The sequence below is a fragment of the Struthio camelus genome, chromosome 5 (genome assembly GCF_040807025.1).
Source record: "Struthio camelus isolate bStrCam1 chromosome 5, bStrCam1.hap1, whole genome shotgun sequence".
Taxonomy (NCBI): Eukaryota; Metazoa; Chordata; class Aves; order Struthioniformes; family Struthionidae; genus Struthio; species Struthio camelus.
Window position 1 is genome coordinate 27,606,228 of NC_090946.1, and position 25,557 is coordinate 27,631,784.

Consider the following 25,557-nt stretch of genomic DNA (forward strand, 5'->3'; position numbering starts at 1 on the left):
TAAAATAGTTCATTAAGTCAAATGCATTTATTAAATTCAAAATTACACAACTTCATAAATGCTAGTCAAATATAATCAGAATTAGGATGAGTCACTAATGAAGGCTGCTTCAAGCAAGATTTTCTTGGAAGAAGCCTATAAGAAGTGATGCTATTAGAGGTGTAGTGCACACTTTCTAATTTTTCTCATAGATGTAGAGGTTGGTATAGAATATGTGTGTATCTTAAACATATATGGATCCTGTATGTAATGGTGACAGGACTGATTTGTTCCACCAGAAGAAATATCTCATTAATAATCCTAAACCAGTACGTAGTCCATACTTGTTCTTGATGCACTTAATGAATAAGCTATGAAAATGTTTCAGGGAACACAATTCCACCATACAATGACATGATAATATTGTGATTCACTTAAGACCAGACTTGTGCGGTATTCACACCACAGAGGAGCGCTGCAGCCATCAGTTTTGACCAGGTCTTACAAACCTGTTTTGGTAAGTAAAGTGTAGCAGTGGCTAACTGCACTTATTTCTCCTTCACAAAAAAGTTTGCCACAGCACATAGTCTGTGTAAAATAAGAAATGAAAAGGATAGAATGAAAAAAAATGTAGAAACATGGAGATTTCAAATGGAAAGTAAACTCCTGGGTTAACTTGCTAAATTCATCATCTTAAAAGAAAAGAGTTGTGTTTTTTTCCGAGCGCCACTGCTGGACACATAACATACATGTCACTATCTGAAGTTACCATTAAATCTTGATCATTTTGGGAATCAGCTATTTTCTAATAGTGCCTTTACTGATAGACAAAGAAAGGCCATTATTTTAACGCCTTTGGAATCATAAATTTAGTTATACGTAGACCCAAATGCTTTTCTCTGTGATTACTTTTCCTTCCAAAGACCTTTTGCTCTGGCAACAATGGGTACTATGTTAGGGAAAATTCACTACAGCCAGAGTGCTCTATAATCCCATATTGTACCTGCCTGCCAATGAGAAACTAGCAACTTTACTGCCACAGGAATCTTCTAATTTTGATCTTCTTCTCTTCCCCTTGAGAAACACCTCCCAGAAAACAATCTTCTGAATTCATACATTAAGTTTTTGAAACTTCTTTTTGCTGTGTGGCAATTCTGTACAGAGTATATGATACTTGACTTCTAGCTGAGCTGTCTTTTGCTGGTTAGTTCTAAAAATTTTTTCTTCTCTTTTGTACAAGGTGTCAGACAGTCATTAAAAGAAAACTGTATTAGCTAGCTCTTACATGTGCATTCATCAAAATAAAAAAAAAGAAAATTTCCACAACAGCCATAAATATTCTTAGACAAGCTGTATTATGCAAATTATAACAAAAAGGTTATTCTCTATGCTACTAAAAATTGGTTCATACTACAAGACTTACACAAATCAGCAGTAAAACAAAACTCGGGAATTTTAAAAAGTCTTCCTCCCCCTTCCCCCCATTTTATATTTGCAAACATTTATCTGAATGCATTAAAAGTTTTAACTGCAAACACACAATTCTAGAGATTTATGTTGACCACCAGTAACAAAGGGAGTTAATCAGATATGAATCCTATCCAACTGTCTTGTCAAACCAGGTAATGATGTCCTGCCAGCCAAACTCAGAGGGAACATGTGAAACAAATACAAAAGTAAACAGGCCTTAAGCTGCCCAAGGGAAAGTCAGCAAGATGGCAATTTCAATCATTTGGAATAATACTAAAGCAGCCTCAGGCTTTTCTCAGAATGGAAACATGTCACTGTTACTGCAATATTTCAACAAATCAGAACGCAAAAGAAAGGAACACTTATGTAATCGCAGCCATGGAGCAGCAGTTCACTCAATGTTGAGGTGGAAAATAATTAAGAGGAAATTCCTTTTATGTGAGAAATTGTAAATGTACCTAAAAAATAAAGAAGAATGTTTCCTTAGAAACATATATAATTGAAAAAAGAACTAATTTAGTCACAGTTTCCTTTAGTTTTGATACAGGAGACTCTGGAACAATGAAGAAAAAGTTCTATCAAAAAAAAAAACCTAGGAAGATAATGTTACTAAGAAATTTATTAAATGTTGATAAAAGTTACACTCAGAGGTAGAAACCAAGCAGAAAGTACTTCAAATACAATTCTGCTGAAAAGTTTTGTTAAGATGAATGGGTTGTCATATCATTTAACTGAGAAATCAAAAAATATTTCAAATATTTGGGGAACTTACCTAATCAGTAAACTTTCAGTATGTGTCTAGTCATGTAGCCATCTTTTAGTCAATCATCAGAAAATCAAAGGCAAATTGGCATGACTCAACCCAAACTTTAATACCGCATGATTGTGTCGTGTAAGCTTGTTTTGTGCGAGGGCTGCTGTGGTTTTAGCAGAGAGATTAACGACCGGACCTAAGCTGGCCTCCAAACCTTGCCCTGCTGATGCCTCAAGCCCTTTGAAGTCTGACCATCATACCTGGCAAAACAACAGTGGGAACTAGGCTGGTGTCAGATCTAATCAAGTTTCCTGCCTCAGCATAGCTAACTATGGGGTACACTAATTGGCCCAATTGCGGATTATACCTTTTGCTACAGATTCAAGACAATAATTTAGTCAAATGATGGTTTTTATCTCCTTCTAATTAAGATTCCAAAGTGGGAAGAAATAGGATTAGACAGGCTAACTTCAAAATTGTGTCCTTTAAAGTGGCATGCACATAAGATAGGTCTACCCTGACAATATTACACATAATATATTGCTATTAACTAACAAGTGAAGATTTGGGAATTCTTCATATAGCTACTGCAGCTTTTACCATAAATATTGAACAAAAAAGTTCTATCTTGTATTTTAGAAACGGAAAATGAGCACTCATAAATATTCATAAAAAAGTACATTCATCCTTAAGATAAAAAAAACTCTTTATTCTTAGCGATGGGGGCCAAACTACAACGAGTTACTTAATTGGTGAGCAATCCAGAAATGAGAAAATTCATGCAGACTCCAATGCCCACACTATAAACTGTAACATAAGAAAGAATGGTCTAGTGGTGAAAACCCTTTCTGGAGAAATTTTGTTGTAAGTCACAGGTTGAGGATTTCTAACTTTTCTTAAGTAATTTGATTTTAAATTGACATTTCAAGTAGAGGTCAATATTTTTACCCGAAATCCTGTATAACGAAGCTGATACTTTCCAAAACTGTAATGTAATGTACTCAAATAAATTTTCATTTCACATTTAAGCTGCATTCTGAAGAAGTCCTAAATCTAAACTGTACTTCGTAACGCACACCGTTGTGCTGTTTTATGTTTTTACCACCAGATCTGAAACTGACTGCTGACTCATCACATCCTAACTGCAGAACCCAATGTTAAGAGATGATATTCACATCCCCTCCAAAACCAATTTTCTCTTCCCCCCGTTTTCTTAAGGACCTGATTGCTCTACTCAGACTAGCTGTAGTCTGCTTCTCCTAACAGAAGGAAGTACGGATTATATACCAGCAAAATGTGTACAGGAAGATCACAGTAGGATCGTGATCTAATGTGTTCAAAAGGCCAGTTTTGTGCCATTTTAGCTTCTAGAAAGCATATCTCTAACAAAAATTGAAGTTACTTAAAAGGGGTCCCAACTGCACAATGAAGCAAGAAATTACTCAAGTGAGTCATCTACGCATCCCTAGAGCAGCAGGTTGTTTCACGAGTTCTATCGCATCCCTATTGCAAACACTTTTGTCCCAGGGCTAATGACTTCTTTGTACACAGCCTCCTGTTTAGTTGTGTTTTTTCTTTTAAATTACATGACAGATTAGAACCTCAAATACTGCTGACAGAAAAATCATAGTCTGTGTCAGGATTCGTAATGAGGAAAAAAAGTCTAAACATTCTGATTCTTAGCTATAACAACTGTGAATTCACTATGCTGTGAAATTACGGCACGTGCTTTCTCTGTATTTCTGAAAACAGTAAAAACATTTGTGTTTTAAAACCAATCACGAACTATTAAGGTTTTTCTTTCTAATGTATTGCTCAAAAACAATACAGTTGTTAAATAGTTTAACACCTCGCAAGCCTAGTTTCATTAGTTACATTCTCTGGAAAATGAAATGCGTTATAAATGAGTCTCTTAGGAAAAAACAAAAAACAAAAAGAAAAAAAAGAACCCTCCTTCATGCATTTGCCTTTAAGTGGCTTTTGAAGAGGATATCCCTAGTTGAGAAACTTCTAGCACTCATGCAGAGATGACCTGCTTGAAGAACTGGCTGCATGATTAACTATTAACTACTCTCAATAGGATTAGATAATTAAGGACATTGATGACCATTAATTAGGAGGAGGGCACCTTAATTTGTCACTTGATAGGGCCCTTTCAATGATTTATAGGTTAGGGCTACTTGCAATTGTGAAGGGGGGGGGGTGGGCGGGAGAGAGAGGGAACCCTTAAGTTACCTTCTCAAGTGGCCAGCTAAAAAGGGCAGAGGGTCAAAAAAGGGCCAAAGTGGTCACTTAAGGGTGAAGTCCCAAACACCAAAGCAGTGCCAAGCCACATTGACCATCATTTGGTGACTGAGTTAAAAATATGCTAATTTATTGGTGGCAATTCTCTCTTTTTATGGTTTCAAGCAGTTAAGACAAGTGGCCTGCTTAAGAGCTTTTCATTTGAAAAGAGATTAAACAAAATGGTTTGTCAGGGACGCTTGACTGTTTTATGTCTTTGTTAAAAAAAATTGCACCGACTGTACCGATCACTATCACATCGCCCAAAAAGCCATCTCCCATCTCCAAGCATTACTTGGTTAATAAATACATCAGCTCTAATTGCTTAATAGTTCTATGTTCATTTGCTCTTTAGCAAGATTAAAATGAAATACATCTTTTGTATTACCACCTTCTATCAAGACTGTCTGCATAAAGGTCACAGAAAAAAGTTTAAATTTAGTAGGAAATTTACTTAAGGACATTAGTGTAAATGATACTGTGTTTAAAATGACATAAAAGAGCGAAAGGTGATTTCAGTAATGCAAAGAAAATGGTTTCTGAATACTGATAAGGACACTTATCCCTCATACCACACACAATTTTAGGCAGCATTATACATTAAAATCCCTCTACTGGGGTAATAACATGTAGCTACTTTCCCACCCACTAACACAAGTAAGAGCAAGTCATTAACATTTAATTAAATATGCTCCTGACATCCTTAGAAACATGTCACGCTTTGTTATTGAAGGTTGTGGCCTACTTTCTATGTACATTTTAAAACAAAATAAACTATTTATAAAAGACCGATTTAGTGCAGCAAATGAGACATTTTTAATTAGAAGGCATACTAAAATATTTTATAAAACCATTCTGAAGAGCAGAAACATAATGAAATGAGTTTACAACATCCAATGCATATTTTATGTATTTCACAAAACCAAACATAAGAGATGGGATTAGCTCCACCTTTCGGGTTCTAAATAGTGAAACAAAACTGTTTCTCTTACCTCAATGGTGAACAGCTTCCTTTTTAACCTAAAAGCAAGGTCCTTCGTGTCTGGCACATCACAGCTCAAGCTATTAAGCCGAGGAATCTGATGTACGTGAATCAAACCTTGTGGAAAGAAAAAGTAAAGGACAGAAAAAAATTAAGAAAACGCTGTCATCCAGACGCATAAATTAGAGAGTCTTACAGCAGAATTCTGTATATTTACACACGCTCATCCTCCCCTTTTTAAACTGGAGCTTCCTACCAGGAGCAATGAAGCAAACGGTGCGATTATACTCAAGTAATCAAGCAGAATAAGATAAACAGAAATCCTTCTGCGAGGAAAACTAATTGCACTTTGCTACAGAAGTACAGATGTAAAGAGGGATCTTAATACTTGTCAAAACTACAGCCGGTTTGTGTGTGATTTTCTCTTGTATTTACAGTAAGCAAATATGGCTATCACCTTGCATGCTGCCCACGGCACCACTGAGTGATCTTTATTTTATTAAATGCACCAGTAAGCAGCCAGCAAAACAAGGCTTATGGGTTACTGATAACCACTGACGCTCTAATGAGAAGTACTTCGTTTTGTGCCTTGAAAATGACTTTAAAAAAAGTCAGCAGAAAACACCAATTTATGTCACACTTTTTGATAAATTTTTAGCCCCTATACCATCCTAAGAGAAATAAATTGTCTGCATGCAAGGGCTTTATATAGCTGTTCAGATTTTTATAACAGCACTAGATACACTGCAAGCTCTGCATTCTGTCAGCTGAAACTCAAGCTGATTTCTTCTGACAAGGACGCTGGATGGTTTTTGTGCAGCCTAATATAGTTTCTGAACAACCTAAGGGTGAATTTCTACAGCTGAAAACCAGGAAAATTCTGCGGGGCTTCTCAATTACTGGCCTATATTTGCTATTCATAAAGGCAGTGTCTAAATGGAAATACTGAACATTTAGAAAAAGCATCATACTTGAAAATGGCAGCTGTGAAAAAACACCCAAATAATAAAAGCCTTACTGAAAATAAGGCAAAGTATTTTTCAGGGCTTTATTTCTTTTTTAAAGAGAGAATAAGAGAAGAAAATTTCCTAAAACCAGAATATTTTTAAAAGTGCATTTTTTACAAATACTAATCATAAAAATCAAAATTATTAGAAATATATTTTTACATGCTTCTACTCCTGCCTCCAATCTGGTGACATAAAAGAATTATTTATTTGTTTTTTGAGTTCAAAATGTAACCAGGATAAGCAGGAACAGCAGTTCTAACACAGGGATGCTAAAGTATTATTCTGTAAATTTTATTTAAAGCTTGTCCATGCTGTTCTCGCTTTTGTTATTTTATCGACGTTTCCACCATCTAAATTTGGAGACAGCCTAATAAAATTACTAATGAACGATTCATTGCAGAATGTAATAATTTAATCAAACTTTTCCATCATCTGCAGTAAATAATCTTAAAAATACATTTGTAATAGAAAAGAAATCACACAGTTAAAACCATTAAAAATGCTTACCTATTTCTAGAATGTTAAATTGTGCCTAAAATACCTCAAAAGCTATTTATGGCCATATAATTTTTATTAAGTAGTATCAAAATGATTTAGTATACAGTTTTACAGGAAAATAGGAAGTATCTGCTAAAATACATATATTGTCCTAAAGGATCCCTTCAGTACTATGAAAAGGCGTATCAAAATGACAGAATTATGTTAGCATAAACAAACACATCTCACTTACACAACTGGAAAAATAATTAGGCAAATTATTCTAGCTTTTGTTCACAGTTTCTTTTTATCTGCCTTTTTCAGATAATCAAATATACTTTTATCTTCTTAGCCAAAAAGATTTTTCTGTGATTTATTAAATTACAGCCTGCATGCACACAGTGGTGTCTCAGCACCATCTTTGCTTCTTTTTCTACATACTCTGCTAGGAAAAACATTGCCACACTCTCACATGTTTACAGCAGGTTTCAGATAAGCAGTTTACTTTCAGCTAGAGGTTTCCATGGAACTACAGTAGTATCACAATAATAATAGCTGTAATTTATGCACACTCAGAGCACCGTTCTGGATTAGCTAAAACTGTTTGTTATTCACTACTTGGGCTATGCACAACTTCTAATCTAATCTTTTAAAATTTAAATAGTTTTGCTGCAACAGCTTACAACATCTTTGGGAAATGAGCCACAAGATTAAACACCCTTACACGTTTTGAAGATAAATTACTTGAAAGGAGGGAAAAAATTATATGCCTTTATACCAAAATTAGTTTCATATTTTAAATGCCACACATATCCACATTCATTACTTTTACTTCAAATGCATAACTGCCTAACATAAAGCAGCAGAACAGTACATTATTTTTAGACAGAGTTTACATATCCCATCATTTAGCAGTTTATTCACCTTAATACAATATATGTTTTTCCATGTTCTCTATTTAAAACTTGGCAGATCAAAAGTATTGATTTCATGACAAGTTCAGCTCACTGGTCAGACGATTGCCAAGCCTCCTCTGCATGTGAATTCCCCAAAGCCTGCCTGTTGAGATGTACATCTGATTGAGCCATGCCTCAGTAATACGGCTTGACAACATGCAAGGAGTTGCCATGTTTCCTTTGCAGCCTTAATGCACTTTACTGAAAATTTTCCTAACTCAAGACTGGTTAGCAAGGAGAAACATTTAAGAGGTATATTCTAAAATAAAATCAATTGCCACTTTATAGCAGATACTCCAATTGGAGGGTAAGCCACTAAGTGCCCTAGAAACACTCGGTGCAGACTTTTTTCATTGCTAAAGATGGAACTTACCATGGTAATCCTTGTATAATGGATTGGTTTCTCTCTCAGAGCCAATAAATGATTCAAGACCAACTACCACATCTGACAAGTTTGTTACACGTTCCATAATTGCTTTATTCTGTAAGACATGGAAACAAAATACACATCCTATGTGATGAAAAAGATAATTACTGTTCATAGAGTAAGCCTTGGTCTTCTCAATGGCAAACTGAACTAAAAAATAGGTCATCGATACCTAGAAATTACCTCAGAGGACTTTTAAAAAACAAACGAACACACAAAAATACCTTGAAATATAGTTGTAAAGGAAAACAAACACTTGACATGAAGAAACCATAAAAGAGTCAACTCAGAGCGAAATTCCTCTTTTTCTTAAATCTTTATAACATACCCATTTGCTCACACTGGAGATAATGAGAAGCGCATGCAGTGGTTACGCGCTTCTCCTTGACTCCTCTCATGAGTCAGATGCCCAGCTTTTTTTGTGTGTGTTCTGAAAACCATGCTCTTTAATATACCTAGGTTCATCACCTCTAATATTTTGAGCAAGCACAACCCATATAATTACTCATTTTGCTCATCACTGGAAGAGAAAGGATTAAAAAGTAAAAGCAAAGTATTTTCTCCAGTATTTTTCTTTCTAAAAGTTCCTCATTACACATCACATGCATGTGAAGATGTAGGTTGAATTCCCATTTCTCAATATATTTGTGATTTATAAGTGGTCTCATCTCCTTTTCAACAAGGCATTGTCATGTGGCTTACATCAGCTGTTTTCTGCATTTTTTTTTTTTACTTAATTTTATATAGCAGAAAGCAATATTAAAAGATCACAACAGAGATCTTCATAGGTAACTGAGTATAAAATATTCTTAATAAATATTTTGATGATGTCACTAGGTAATGAGCAAAAACAATGAGACAAAATGCACTAAAAAGCAAAAAACTTTTTAAAGATAGGAAGCACTTATCTTAAAGCTGCCTGTACAGCTTGTACACTCTTGTTCTCGATGGCTGTAGACTCTATACCTATAAAATTTCCAGGGGTACCAGGACCAATCATCTCAAAATACCCATTCTAAGAAAGAAGAATTAGCTCTGGAGCTCTAAGTTATAACTTTGTATTTTTAAAAATTGTAAAGTCTTTCATATATTCTGCACTTTTAAAAACTGTGATCGACACTTTGTATGAAAGGTCTACTTAAACGTTCATAAAGAATAGCAGTAAACTACTTTGTAAATAACAATTAATGTAATAACTAGCGCCAGAGAGAAAGGGAACAGCCCTAGAAACCTTAGTAAGATCTATGCATTACACTGGCACATGAGTTTATTAAAATAGTGAACAATACACCAGCTGCTTTCACATTTCAACATTTGAACAACTTAGCCTATTTCCTAGCCACAGAGAAGTCTACAAAGCCAGATGTGAAAGGTGGACATTTCCTACTCCTGTCAGAGAAGAATCTGAACTCTGTTTTTAGACCATTACATAAGAGTAACCTGTGGCCAGTCCTGCACACATCAATGTGCTCAGGTTAGAAGGTCTAAACCCACTCTCTGGTACCCTTATGACCCCTCCCTTCCCCACCTTAAGGACCAGATGGCATTAAATCCTGTAAACTGGTCTCTTTTCAAAGCCCCTATTTGTGCCGAGGCCAAAATGGTGTATCTCCATGGAATAAGAGAACTTAAATTTCACCTACAAAGCCAACTTCATGGTTTATGATAAAATAAATGCTACAGAATTTCCCTTCTGAGGAATCAAATAAGCGACCTGTTGTAAAAGAATCCTGCCTACATATCAGACACCAATCTTTGTTATTGTGTGCCCTAATTACATCCACCACTGAAATATTAAAGTAGACTTGCAAATTATTTCCTCTTCGAGGCAGAGAGAGACAGTATACTATATTTTAATGGAGTGTCTCAGTCACGCTATTCTACAGGAGCAATCACATAGATTGGAAATTACTTTATTTTGCCAGTTCTTCAGAGGGTTGCTAGATATTATTTCTTAAGCAAGCAACACAAAATTGTTACACAGATAAATACTGATGATTTCTGGAAGCTAACCTAAACTCTTAGCATAGAAAAAATATTACACCATCGGAAAAAAAGTTTGCTGTCTATTATTGTTATTGGCTTGCTAGTTTTGATAAACAATGGGCTACAAAAACTGGACAGAAAAACGTTCAATCGTCAATATGATATCCTCATCACTACAAGTCCTGTAGCATCTTTTCTATTTGGTCTTAATTCTGTAAAAATTGAAGAATGCAATTAAGTGCAATGCTGCAGAGGAGAGCAATTCAATATTTGCCTAATGATACATTCAATACATTCGTTTCAGCTGTTTTCTGAATAGGTTTGCTTTCTTAAAATGTGGTCTGTTTGCCTATGTTGATTTTGTTTTTGTTTTTACAGCATTTCCTGGCTTTATGCAGCGTATCTTGGGAAATATTTTGCACAATGAATTGCCACAACAGATAGATGTGCGCTTATGTGGCATTGTTGTCATAGATTTATATCTATCATGTATTTTCTAGTTTGCAATATTCAGCACATTAATGTGCAATCGATGCTGACGTCAGCACACAGATAGTTGTGATGTATGGCATCCTGACATAAACACACAAATCATGTTGCCCCATCTGGGCTTGAAAATTTAACAGAGCTCCAGATCTTCCTCGAGCCCCATACAAATCTACCTCCTGCTTCTGGCATAAACTTGGCAGCTCTGGAGATGTGCCAGGACATGGTTAGGAGGGAAGCCAGGAATGGGGAGATTCAGGGAAAGAGTTTGTTGGCAGCTAGAAGAGGTATTGTTTTAAATTACATTAAAAAAAAAAATCCTGGAAAGTTTTCAGTCTTGCTAGATGTACTGCAGTTTTTCTAAATTAGTTAGTTCAGCCAAAATGTAATTATTCTAACAACATGGTAGCAACCCTGTTGTGCAGGCTGGGCTGGGCATCTATTCTATACCTTACTTTGTATTCACTGTTTTAGATAGAAATTTTTTTTTAAGCTCAAACTCGTAATATTTGGGCTCCACCAAACTGTGCTTCCAAAATAATGTCTTAAGAAAATCCATTCAGCTAGTTTGATGTGTAAATGGAAACTATATAGATGTATTCAAATACCAGCCTCTGGGGAAAGGGGTTTATGGAAAAAATTGCTTTGTTCTACTGATTTATTCACAGAATCTGCATAGTTATGAGTAATTATTTATGTACGTTTAAAAATATTTATCTACAAATAAAGAACTACAAATAAAACTTACCATCTTCTGTGTCGGACTATAAAACATGGTATTCTACTAACACAAATATGTGTATAGCCATGTACGCTCAGATTCACATACTGAAATTAATACTATTTATTTTTACTGGATTGACTTTAATGTACCACAATTTTATCATTACTACTATTAATCATATCAGTCTTGGTTCATCTGGGTTACATACTAGAAAAAAGATCTTTCTTTCTTTCTTTCTTCTACTCCACTCTAGTTACTCGTTCTTCTCTAACTTCCTATCAAAAATTTTGCAAAACCCAGCGATATGTCCTCCCATTTTTATTTTCTCAGTGTCTAAAGAAATTAAAACCTCACAAAGTTTAGGTAATAAAAATGTTCAAATTCTCAGTCTTTGTGATGAAGCAAGTAAGCAAAAAGTTTCTTACAACAACTGTTCTATACAATACTTACATACAGTCTTAAAATTTAAAAGGAAAATAGGAGACACATTACAGTTCTACAGTGAAATCCAACCAGCATCTGTGTAAACACATTAAGCTCTTGAATCACAGACTTCATATGTCTACATTTGCATTCTAACACCTTAACACAATCTTAATACTGATTTATACACTGAAGAGAAAATTAGAAACTATATGACTAAGCCTCTTTTCAAACAAACATGAGGCATATATTTTGGTAGAGAGGGTTATATTTGACTTTTGCACCTTTATATTTCGGTAAAGTAACTCCATCACTGATTTGCTTTGAAAACATTTAATCAAAGTTAATGCAGTGAATAAAAATCATACACCTAGGGAAAGTGAACCCTGAAATAGCTTTCATTACCTAAAAATCATTTACAAAGAAAATTAGCACTAAGCAGTTTAAACAGTGAGTTACTGTACTGTATTGCATACAACAACACAAAATTTAAAGATGAATTCAGTTATCGAAACATCTATATTATGGTTTATCAGAAATGTTACATTGCCAAGTTTTATGTATGAATATAACGGAACACGGAGCCATCATTCTTAAACTACAAATATTCCCCCAACTGTTTTTAGATGAACAAAGTGCAAGTTCCAGTCTGGGTAAACTTGTAATTGTAGCGATTGAATTGTAGTGATTGCTGTTACCAACAAGTGACTCAAGTAATCTTCACACTTCATTTGAAAGAATAGGATGTCTGAATAATAAATAGCAAGCAAGTAAGTTTATGCAAAGAAATAAGAACCATCTGAATTTAAAGCACATTTTGGTTTGTGAGTTTTCAAAACAAGCTCAAAAGTTGGTTGTGCCTTTTTTTTGTCTCTGTTGCACTCTGTTGCAAAGCTGAAGTAAAATGTGTTACTATACTATATGTAACCATATTAGACTATAATGAAACACTGGCTGGGCATTCAATAGATGAAATAATTCTTGATATTTTCTGAGAAATCATCATACAACAATGCGGTAACGTCTTTACAATATACAAATATTTATCACCTGTTATTACTACTTAATCCCCAAAATATTTTAAAATGAAAATACATTATTAGTTATTACTACTAATAAAATCACAGAATTACCTTTACATTTTATTTTGGTAAATAAAAGTGTCATCTGTCCAGCCAATATCAAGGCGCTTCCCAATAATTCTTTAATATTAGGCCTTTGCACTAATTTTATAGATAGATACAGTTTGTACGTTTTTTCAGTAGTTACAAATCCTGAAAATAAAACATAACAAATGCTCTACCTAGAAATATTACATCCATAATTAAGAAAGATTTTGTAGACTAAAATTATACACTAAAGCATTGATTAGCACTTCTTTAGTGCTTGTAGACACCAAATCTACTAACTGCACTTGGAATTCTGGCTATAAAATGAATTTAGGCTCAGAATGTAAAATGCGCAACAGCAGTCGCATTAAGAGACTAGCGTATGTAGAAGTCTGTATCAATATCACAAGAAAGCTGAATACAAAAGTGTGATGTCTTTGCTGGAAGGCAGATATCCTAGAAATATATTTCAAGGATTTTCTACAAACTTGAATGCCTCCAGTGGTAAGAAATCCACATTTAAGGATTTTGACAGCATATGCACCTTCTTTTACCTCTGAAGAACCTTACTGACCGCAATAGAACTTGAGTAAGTATAAATGTCTGTTCATATGGATGAAATTGCAAGATAGCTTTTGGTTGATTTGTTTATGCATACACTACTTGCTATTGCTGTATTAGCTAATTCAAGCAATGAATAGTATATTTGAATAAGTGTATGTAAGTTACAAAGCAAAAAAAGGACACGCAACAAAGACGAGCAAGAAATTAGATGCAATGTACTCATAATATTGGGAAGGGAGTGACAAAGCATCTGTTGGCCAATATGATGTATTCATTCCAAATCTTGGTTGTTCTGTTAAACTTTCTTTTAATGTTTGCACTGATAGTCTGTATAAACTCAGAGTCCTTCAAACGAGGAACTAGTTAGAACAAATGTTTTTGTATCTTAAAACCTCAAAACATTTGAGCCATGGTCACCTTCTCTTACACCTGAAACGCTGCCACTGCTATGGGAATTCAGCAATGATTATTATCCAGTTTTTCAGATGAAGGCGGAGGACACAGTATTCAGTTAAAAATTCTGGATACATTTCAAGGAAAAAAAAAAAACCAGCCAGAAAATCAAAATTAAGTATTACACACTAACAAAAAACACCTTTGTATCTTCACTAAATATGAGTGGTCTGGACTTGTCTATTACTTAAGCTATAAAAGAATATAATGTCAGTGAACCTTGACACCCTACAAAATAAAAAATGTTTTTGTTATGACATCCAGAGAAGACCTAAGATGATCTTCTTTACAGTGATATCAAGGCCCAACAGTGAATAAGCGATGTTTCAAATAATATAGCTAAAACAAGTCAATAGTTGCTGCTGAGACCTATGAAAATGAAAGTGAACTAAAATTACATAGTTCAAATAAAACTTTCCATCTGTTGATCTCAAAGTGCTTTACAAAAAACAGGCAAACACTGCATTCCACGTTTACAAGTAATGTAACCCGCACAAAGACGTCACATGAGTTGTCCAGAGTCAGAAAACAGTCAATAGTGAGCTGGGAACAGAGGTTAGCTTTTCATTGAATCCTTGTCTAGCATTGCCTATTTGAGGCTGAGTTTAGGAGGCTGTGACTATGGTTTTAGGGCACCACGTAAACATTTGGCGGTGTTGTGAAGATGATATTGGAGTGCAATTGTGGAAGAAAAGGTGCTGAAAATCTCATTACCTTTCTGAAACAGGTGAAAGACGAAGGGGATACTAAGAAGTGACACTTTTTGAGTTGAGCCCTACACAGTTCCCTTTCTGCCTCTGATTTTCTTACCGCTCTCTACCTGGCGGAGCAGGCTGCCCATGACTGAGGATGGCTCTGAGGAGCAGGGCTCTCGCAGGAGTCCTGCTGCAGTGCTTACAGGAGATAAGCCTGATCCAGCCCTTTGCCTTTCTTCTCCAGTGAAGGATGAAGCTCTGGGAAGAAACGAGTACATGAGCTGGGCCAAGATGAGTCCAGAAGCTCCCTTGTATGGGATCCAGTCCTTAGTAATGAGGTTGTCTGATTGTTATAAAAGCACCTCTATAGAAAACAGTATGTTATTATTTTTCCTTAACATCTGAAAAATTAAATGATCATGGGAACAGATTTGCTTAGAAAATTAAACATGTAAAACATATTCAGTGCTTCAAGTTGACCATAGCTGTAATATAAAATATAGATACAAAATTCTAAATAGACTGAAAAATGGGAGCCATATTTTGAAATCTTATTTGAGAGCCATAACAAAACTGCTAAAAATAATGTATTAGAGAATAACCGGATTAACTAAAATCTTACGACTCTACCAGCAGTTATTCATTATAAAAAAAGGTTAACAGGAATTATTCAGTATAAAAAAGGTTTAGAAGGAGACAAAAGAAGAAAGTGTCTTTTGTTATCATGTTGTCAAAAGAAATTCATTGCAGTTTGCTTACCAAGCTGCAGAAAGGCTAACGATTCCTGCAACTTAAATACTTTAAACAATGAATCATATTTTATTCACCAGTGACCGAAAGGATCCTCCACTATTATTTCAGTTACTAGAACACAAATACCAAAAGGAACATCTAATTGATGTTTGTAATCAAGTGGCAAGATTCTGAAATATAAAATCATTTAAAAACTAATCCCTTATTCAGTATAAAATTATAGGCTGCCATCAGGAGCAGGCTGGCAAAGCTAGGTCCAGATGGGAAACTGGCTGGGCAAAAAGAAGAGGTAGGGTGGAAACGATGGGTAGGCTGGAAATGATGGGAACCGAACAAAAGACATGACTGCTCCCTCTGCTGGCAAGGCCCTCACCTGCTTTAATTTTTAACTAATGAGTAGGCATTTCTTTAATTATTTAGGCTCTAGCCAATAAATAATGCAGAATGTTCCTTCCTCAGTCTGTTGCTGTGTGTTTGCACATTTTTGAACTTATGGTGCCCTATTTCACTAGAATAATTTGTCATAGAATTAAGGCTCAGGCAGTTATCTAACAGCAGAGTCGCTGGTTTTGTGTTTTAATTGTTCACAAAATGAAAGGCAAAATTAATCTATTCACCCTCAGAAAACGCTGCATTTTAACATGTATGTGCATTTCACATTTAATTTGCATATTTCATATTATGAGAAACTGTTCACCATATGATACTACAAGAAAAATCATTTTATGTAGCAGTAAGGTAACATAAAAGGAAATACTGTACAAAAACACAGACATGCACAATTGCACGTCATACCAGAAAAGCATCGTTCTTCCACCACGAAGACCAGGGAGATAACGTTTGTACTGAAATGTAATTAAAATACGAGGAGAAGTCACTCATTACTTGATTTGTGATATAAATTAATAGCTACAGTAAGAACATTTAGAAAAAAATCTGTTCTAGGATTTTGGCCTACAACCAGCAGCTCCCAGAACAGGAGGGATCAGCTTTTTTGCCCACTGTTCTCATCTGAGTGCTGGCTGCAACGCTCCTGCAGCTCCCAGCTTTCCAGAAGGCTCCATCCCAGGAATCCTCGCCTGCCATTTGGTTTGCTGATTTTAATCTCACAGGACTTTCTTACAGTGGCTCCGCTATGCTGAACTGGCACTTGCTCCTAGAAGTGAGTTATTATTAAACTTGTAGGTCAATTGTGGCACTAACAACTCTTTGGAAGCTTTCAGCCACAGTGTACAATTTGCTGGTCTAATTAAATATTAATTCTAAGTGTTACATTCTGTGGCTAAGAGCTTTTATTTTCCATCATCAGTCTGGAGGAGAAAGAGGTTACAAGGCTAATTTAATCTTTTTATTTTTTTCCCTAGCATTAAAGCTTAACTACACAGGCACAAAAACATCATTAAAGATGCAGTATTCCTTTTTATTACAATTATATTGTAATTAATAGAGCAGGTCTAAACACAAAGATGTAAAAGTAGATTCTGAAATTTCAAGGTATTTAAACAACATCAAAAGTTCATATAAAAATGTTTCTAAGAAAACAATTCAATATTCAGTTATTTGGAGATCATGTAAGATGGAAAACTATATATATAAATGCAATGATTTAAATATTAGCTAGTTTAATAAAAATTATTGTTCTTTGTTCTGAAATACAACAGATAAACCCCATATTTACTGCAACATTCGTAAGGCCATTTTTTTCAAGAACTTGTAGTTCTACTTAGGAAAAAATATAGTTTTGCTTCAGAAAAACAATTGTACCCTCTGTTTGCTAACAGAATTACTTGCTTAAAATAGGTAACTACATTGTCCTGCACTATTTAAAGCCACTTCTTCTAATTTTTACTTATCAGTGTCCAAATGGGCTCAATACATGAGCCTCTTCCCGTCTGCTTCCATAACAGTTGTGTCCATGTCTGGACACTGGGCATTATATTAACTACTTAGTCCAGTAGCCAAAAGATTCCATATGCTTGAACAGATGACTATCTCCATACTGTGATGGGATATTTAACCATTTAGATCTAATATTGCAGTTGAGAGACTTAGTTCTAACTCTTATCTAATTTTTAAAGTTTTCATATGGGTATTTTCAGAATATGTGGATAAAATGTAAAATAAAATACAGCAACGATGCGTATATTCATTAACTTTTAAAGTCAAACATATTTATTTTGGAAGAGAATTCTTTTTTTGTTTGAAAGACAGGTTACTGAGGAGGTGATGAGAAGGATGTGAATGTAATATGCTTCTACAAAGTAGAACTTATGAAAATAAGAATGCTGTTATAGGCATGCTGTTTTAGCAAATAATGTGACTGTCTTTTATCATAATATAGTTAAGTCAATTAAAGGTCAATTAATATATGGGTGCAAAAAGATGTTTCACATGCACATTGTATTTGTTTTTAAAATGGGTCGTTGCTACCAAATCAGAAATGGTAGGGTCAGATTACAGCCTGTTAGTAGTCATAACAATTAACTAAACAATAAAATAATTCTATTTCTTCTGCAACTTGGTTAGCAAATATTGTCCATAATAACAGAAATTGAAAACAAAATGATTTACTGTCACACAACTTAAATTTTAAATTGTATATTCTCTGCGCCGTCATAAACTCATGACTCAGTGTTTCTTCGTATGGTTGTTAAGCCAGATTTCTTACATGTGATTATGTATGCAATGTTAAAAAGCAAGAAGCAAACTCCAATATAGGAAAACATAAAGACAATTTCATCTTCATAGATTCTATTTTGCAGAGGATTTCAAAAGCTTGCTTAACTATGATAAACTACATGACACTTGATCTCGATACAAATTCGTATATAATGGCTATATCATCAGATACATCTGAAAGTTATTCAGCATTTTATGCTTGTAAACTCTGAGAAGTTAGAGTTCTAGGGCATGCAATTACTCTTAACTCTTGTTGCAAGAACAAAGATTTCAAACTGTGAGACATTTACAAGCTATAGGAGTTCATATCTCATAATCCTATATTAGCAATGGATTCTAAAACACTATAGCTTGACTTCGAGTTTGGCTGCTAAATTACTCAGCGTGAACACAAAAGGCTATGGATGTGAAAAGGTTTGTTTCTGAATTTTTCTACACTGAAACATACAGTCAGTCATGCACTTCAGTGAATTCAGAGCATCAAAACATTAATATTGTAGGAAATTAATTTTTAAACATATTGCATGAAATAATGAAAATACCTTGCTAAACAGAACTTCAGACTCTGAGGAGAAGTACTGTAACAAGGCTTATTCATACTGACTTTTCATTAGTCTATTAATTTCCCTTGGTACATGCTGACAAATATAGTTGTTAGTCCTTACCAGTAATATAGCTTCATGTTCAAAAGAAAGGATGGCTTTCATAAAAGAGATTCGCTTTCCTCCAATAAAAATATAAATGTTCTTATTGTATATATTGTAAGTATGATAAAGTAACTAAATAATTTTTAGTAAATCAAGAAAAACAGAAGAAAAAATAATAGGAAATACTTAAAATTCTAATTTAGTGCTTTTGCAAATACCCAACTGTGATGTTAAAGTCCTTTAAGTCACATGCTATAGCACAAAAACTTTTTTTCAGTTGGGTATTTAAATGAGCAGATTATCAAAATACAGAAAAAACCCCTTATTTGTTTTTATAACATTCTTTACATTCGGAAAGTGTAACAACAAAACAAATCCACCGTCAATTTGCTCTCCTTGATCAATGCTTGGTTTAAAAATTGAAGTAATTTTCCCTTTTTCAATGCACAAGCTCATTTTATAGGCACAATGCATTTTCAAGAGGCGGTAGAAAGATTTGAAAAATAACCTTCCATCAACTATTTTAATCACATTCATAAGTATCTCAATATTTATTAACTGACAGACAGGGTAAGATAAGAGTACATTCAATCGGTAGAAAATATCAATCAAGTAAAACTTGTCACACATCATGTGCGTAAAATTTATAATTGGATAAGTTTTCAGTGAAATCCTTGAAATCCTCTTCCAGAATACTACGTTCCTGATTTTATTTCAGTTGAGAAAAAGAGAATTTTCTTTTTCCCTCATGCACTATTTACACTAGAAGTTTCATCAACAACATACAAAGAATCTGTGTTCTTTAGTGGACGACCTTTTCTTTAAATTATTCTGAAAAAAATCTGTACACAACCAGACTCTTCATAAATTTGTGTCTTGTATCTTAACCAGCACACAGCCTTAGAGAAGACTGTGAAGACGTTCAGTGTACCATCAAACTGGGTGAATGAGCATAATATTCGGATAGATGCAATTCAAACTTACTAAATCCAAGACAATGAATAGCTGGAATAATATTAGAGCTATTCCAATACACTAGTAGATGTGTACCATGGGGGGAAAAGCATTAAGAATAAAATCACTGTTCAATGTTGAGCAGTGATCAAAGAGACAAAGCATACACTGGAACGCGGGAAATATGAGCAAACTGTAATAACATTACTTTATTAGCTTACTATAACAAAGTGAAGCCTGGCTGAAAAAATTGTGACAATTTAAAAACAGATTAAGGAGGCAGCATGAAAAAACAACACATAAAAAAACAATCAGGATGCAGAGAAGAAAATAAGGAGTCCCACCTAAAGTTTCATCATCCAAGAACAAAGATATAATTTATGAAATATAAAGGCAAAATAAAATGTTATGAAAAAGAAATAAACCATATATATTTAATTTGTGGAACTCACTGTCACACAACAACATGAGAATGCTTGTCAAAATATATAAAAGAATCCAGTCTCAAACTCTCTCTTTCTATCTATTGATAGTTTGAAATTTTTATAAACATATATATATATACACGTATGTTTATGTGTGCATATATACATATATATTCTGAGACTGGATATATAGATAAAGATATTATTCATAGGAGAATGTAATTCATACTACAGATAAGTCATTGGGTTGGAAATTACAAACAAAGGTACTGGGGTTGCAAAGGTACTGTCCTATTGAAAATGAGTACTGTCAACTATGAGTTTTATACCTTCTTCAGTGAAGCAACGAGCACTGGTGGCGGTCACTACTAAAAATCTATTTTTTCAAGACAAAGCATGTAAAAGCACAACTATTTTTGCACATTTACGCTCACGGTGTAGGCATAAAACCTTGTTTATACTTGGGTTTTGAAGTTATTTTACATTTATTTTCATGGAAATTATTCATATGAAGATCTTGCTTGCAGACCAACTAATTAAAACAGTTGAGAAGCAAACGATAATGTAGCAGATACAGAAATAATGGTTCAGGGAAGAAATGTGAAATTTACTACGCTTTCAGAAAAATAGCGAGCATTTTCTATGCTTTTGGTGTCCTGACTGACTTTAAGATTCAACAGAGAAAGCACATGCTAGAACTTACTTTGATCAAATTAAATACAAATAAGTGCAGAAATGCACTTGGGAAAACAAAACAAACAAAGAAACCAACCAACCAGCCCCTCTCATTCTCTAGTAAAGAAAAAATACTTCCTTTACTTTTTAATCTAGTAAGACACCTCAGCAACAGAGTGGGGAGTAGCTGGGCTGTGAGAATGCGAGCAGCTGCTGCTGTTCTGACTAAAGGTCTGTCGAGGGCCTGCGCCTGAGAGACCACATGTTCGGCTGTCCTCTCATCTCGCCATCCTCACCAATTAACTATTAACGCGGAGGGCTGTACACATGCTCTCAGGGGCTCTTTAACAGGCTTCTTGGAGAGCGCAACAACTACACAGCAGGGCTCTGGGAACCGAGTAATGTGGGGTATGAGGAACCCTCAAGCAGCTTTGCTCCTCCTAATGACAGTTTTCGCCAGTGCTTAGTGCTTAAAGAAGGATACATGAAGTATAACAATTTCAACAAAATATTTAATACTCTCATTTGTTTAAGGCTGCTAAGCAAAGATTCTGGAAATACTGTATCCCCCCCCCTCCCCTTCAGTATGTTCTAGCACTTACTGCAGAACAATTCTGCTAAAATTCAAAAATAAAAGTTATATTTAAAAAGAGAGATTTAATTTCAATCCTAACTCTGTCAGAACTGATTTATATGGAATCGATAAAAACAAAAACAACTTCCCAGGTAAGTTTAAGACAAACAAAACTTTATGCTTCAGTCTGCTCTTGCTTAGAAACCTGCTCAGAGGTACTTCTAGAGTTCTTCTCTAAAATACGATCACCTCTTTTATCGACATAATTTGCCAGTAAGAATACACTGAAACAGACTGTACGTCCCAGATACAGACAGGTAATACCAATTTGTAAAAAGGTGGAAGCTAGTTTTATACTCACAAGTTTGCATTAAATTTTGCTATCCATCTTTCTGAAGGAATAATGTCAGCTTATATTAAAAACAGTTCAGTAAGGAGACTGAAGTTTGCACTGAAAGATATTTTCAAGAGCAATATTCATATACTTTTGATCCCAATGGTAAAACAAGAAAATCAAGTTCCTCTCTGCATTTTAGAAGTAATAAGGGAGTCAGGTATCTAGATAAATAACATTTGCAGATATTCAAACACCTTTAAAAATGCAATACGTATGTGAGGATGATGAAAAACTTTCATCTACTATGAAAAGATTTTGCAAGGTCTCATCCAATACTACTTTATTGTAACCAAATTAATAACTAAAGTTATAGGTTCTCTGCTCATTGTGAATAATAATTTTGCTTTTATAAGTTACATTACCACTTGCAGAGAAACAAGTATCTAAAAATGTTGATTTCCGAAAGACAAACTTTCTCAGGAAAGCTGTTGTTAGCAGCTTTTGATTTTACAGTTGGGAAAATTACTCTTATACCATAACTGATTTATCCCAGGCCTCAATAAAGAAGCATATCTGAATTAAAGAGTAAACCTATATCTCTCAGTTCCTGGCTTTAAAGACAAGATTAGTCATCAGCACGATGAACATGACAATTTAAGACAGGGACTAAAATGTCTTGTATTGAGACTCCAAACTGCGTTCTGAAGCCAGTGGAAAAGTGGGTGGGGACATTGGCTGTTTAAAACAACAACAACAACAACAACAACAGCAACGACAACAACAATTTTCTCTCCTTTTTTTTTTTTTACAGTTTCTGAAATTTTAATCTCTTTTAAAAATAGACTAAGACCCACAAAAGAAACAACTGTATTTATCTTATGTCTTACTAGATTTTGATGCGCAAGACTGTCCCACAAAAGTATAGAAAGAATACAGAGATGTTTTACCTTTGCCCTTAGAACACAAAGAGTTTTCAGAATGCCTAAAACTGGACTTATTTTCTTAACCCATTTAGCGTCAACTATGGAATATAGTAAAGATAGCTTTCCTACCTGGATGAGATGAGCAGGCACTGTGATGATGCAGGCTGACAAAGATTTTCTGAGGAGGCCACGGAGAACATAGAGAAATTTTGTAAGGCTGTGAGCATCTTCCGGTTTATCAGTATTACAAATATCATCACCCCACAACATGGTACCCAGACTCTGAATTCCCATTCGCAAAATATTTTTTTGTTTTTTCTATTGAAAAAGAAAAACAAAACAGATACTTATTATTTCTCAAACACTAAGAAAAAAACTTTACGTAACATACCATTTAAAAAACTCTAAAATTTATAGAATTCATATCTATAATAATTAAATAATTCAAGTTATCATAGCTTAATCTTAGAGGATCTTTATTAAAATTACAACTGCAGTAGCACTTTTTCCACTGACTGGATAACATGCTATGCTAGATTGGCAAGTGCAATAGATAGCATGGAAATAACGCAAACTAATTTGCATTTTATAAAATCAACCAATTAAATATATTTTGATAGAAAATACAAGGGAAAATTATGATTTTTCATGTCTTTTTCCTTGTTCATCACTGCCTTAAAAAACATGTAAAAGAATTTTTTCTCCCCAAAACATTTAAGTCTGCTGGAAGGGCCCAAGAGTAATATAAACACAAATATAACTGTTTCTTCTATTTTTCACTTTCTGCCTATGCACTTTTATATCCTGACCTTTTTACCTGTTCACTTCTCTCTCATTTTTTCTGCCACTACTAAATGCCCATGGTTGGTGGCCTACCTCACTGATGCATGACCATGTCACTATTTTAGAAGACCCTATAAACATAGGTATCACGTAAATTTCTGTCAACTCCTGTCACCTAATGAATGAAGGTTTATCTACCGCTATCAAGAAACGACTCTCATGAAGACACTGGCAGACTGTTTGTTTCTGTAGGAAAGTCCTTGACACCACTATTTCTGACTCTGCATTAGTTAACTACTGGGTACTAGAACTTAAGCTGTAAAATCCTAAACAGCCTTGTATTACCTTCCTAAAGACTGTGTGCTGCCCGGTGCTACACTGTCAAAACACCTGTCAACAAAACAGTGCCCAAGACAAAGCCCCATTTCTGATGGGGCACACTACCAAGCCAGAGTTGTAATTTGTTTATGTAAACTAAAGTGTCATTTCTCATGACTATAAATCTATTTTCAGCTAATTTGATATCATCTTTCCTGGTGATCTAGAAAGACTTCATTTGCTATCAACAGCTGAGAGAAAAATGGTAAGTACTCTTGCTGAAAGACTTCTTGTAGAAGGTGATCAATACTTTCTTAGGGTTCAGGGTTAATATTTAAAACAATGGCCAGATAAAAGAGCACTTCTCCCCTAATTCATGTGTGCAACACTATTCCTTAAATATTCCAGGAGTCAAAGGGTAAACATTCTTTTTACTGAATGCATATGTTGAAAGTACTTTGCAGTTGTACTTTTGCAAGAGAAAAGAACAGTTAGCTACAAACGGTGAAATAAGGGGGAAAACATTTACCCTGATTTTCTTTTCTGCCTTAAATCAATCTTAGGCCATCTGTCCACACTGCAGAGCGCTCGCAGTTTGCCTGCATTGCTCTGACTGCAAAACCAGTAAAGGAAGTTTTTCTCAGCATAGTTAAACTATCTCACTAAATGACAAACACTAAGCTCACAAAAAGGTCTCTTTTGCCAGCAGAGCTGCAACCACACCAGTGCTTCTGCTGGTACAGTGATATGAACCAAGGAGAGCTGTGATGAACTAGGACACTTGTACTTTGTAGATCTGGCATGGTCTAACTGTTTACATGTAGAACTAGCAAGCACAATTCTTTATGATAAATGTGACTTTCAGATTTTCAATTTACATGCTGAAGTTATATGAGAAAATAAAGACAAAATTCACTTTTTGCACAGCAATGAGCTGGAAAGGAAAAAAGGTGTAAAACGCTACATAAAAAAAATTATTTTTCATTGTCACTACAGGAAATTGTTTGTTAATATGCTTTGCACCCACACAGATGGGAAGCCTCTAGGAATGTGTTTAAGTTATGCCCAAAGCAAATATTCTCTTAATTTTGCATTAGGGCTTTTTTTTTTTTTTTGGACTGAAATAAAAGATGCAAATCGATCTCTCCAACACCTTCTTCCTGAATATTTATCTAAATTTTCTATATAAACTGCTAGTTTACATAAATAACAACTCACATTTATATGGTACTTTTCATTACAATGAAGTGTTTTGATAAACTACAGATATTCACTTCTACCATGCTGAATTGCAGCTGGAATGAAGAGCGGCTATCAAGCACAACACTTTGCACAGCTGCTCTGCAAAGCCGGAGGAAAGGTTCCGACAAGGCAAGCGGCCACTCTTGGAAAGACTTCCTCGTCTGTTTTGGATAGACAGAGCCTCTGTTGTGCAACCCAGTACCACACGGCGCTCTGCTTACCCAGCTCTCGCGGCTTACACAGTGAACTGATCTGCCAGTTCTTTCACAACCTTTCTGAAAGCAATATACGCTTTAGTTCTGGTGCCTTCTTCAGTCTCTTAGGCTTTATAGGCTTTACATATGTAAAGTTAACTTTTTGCAATACAGTATAAACCAAGATAACAGTACAAGAAAATATGACAAAATCTGACTTGTCTGTCTGATATTAGCTAGGCTAGGATGCTGCAGAGCTTTAATCACAATAGCAA

At 34.7% G+C, this 25,557-nt stretch overlaps 1 protein-coding gene across 2 annotated transcripts in view; it reads right to left on the bottom strand.

Moving 5' to 3' along the window:
- The window catches only part of ELP4 (elongator acetyltransferase complex subunit 4), a 164,050-nt gene that overhangs the window by 80,400 nt on the left and 58,093 nt on the right, over positions 1-25,557 (bottom strand). The window contains exons 7-10 of one of the 2 annotated variants that reach the window (XM_068945276.1): positions 22,875-23,063; positions 8,285-8,393; positions 5,479-5,585; positions 97-1,907 (exon numbers count right to left, since the gene is read on the bottom strand). In XM_068945276.1, coding sequence (XP_068801377.1) covers positions 1,884-1,907; positions 5,479-5,585; positions 8,285-8,393; positions 22,875-23,063 — 429 coding nt within the window. In that variant the 3' untranslated portion in view covers positions 97-1,883. Of the gene's footprint in view, positions 1-96; positions 1,908-5,478; positions 5,586-8,284; positions 8,394-22,874; positions 23,064-25,557 lie in introns of those variants that run through there. The other variant, XM_068945275.1, reaches the window with a different exon arrangement.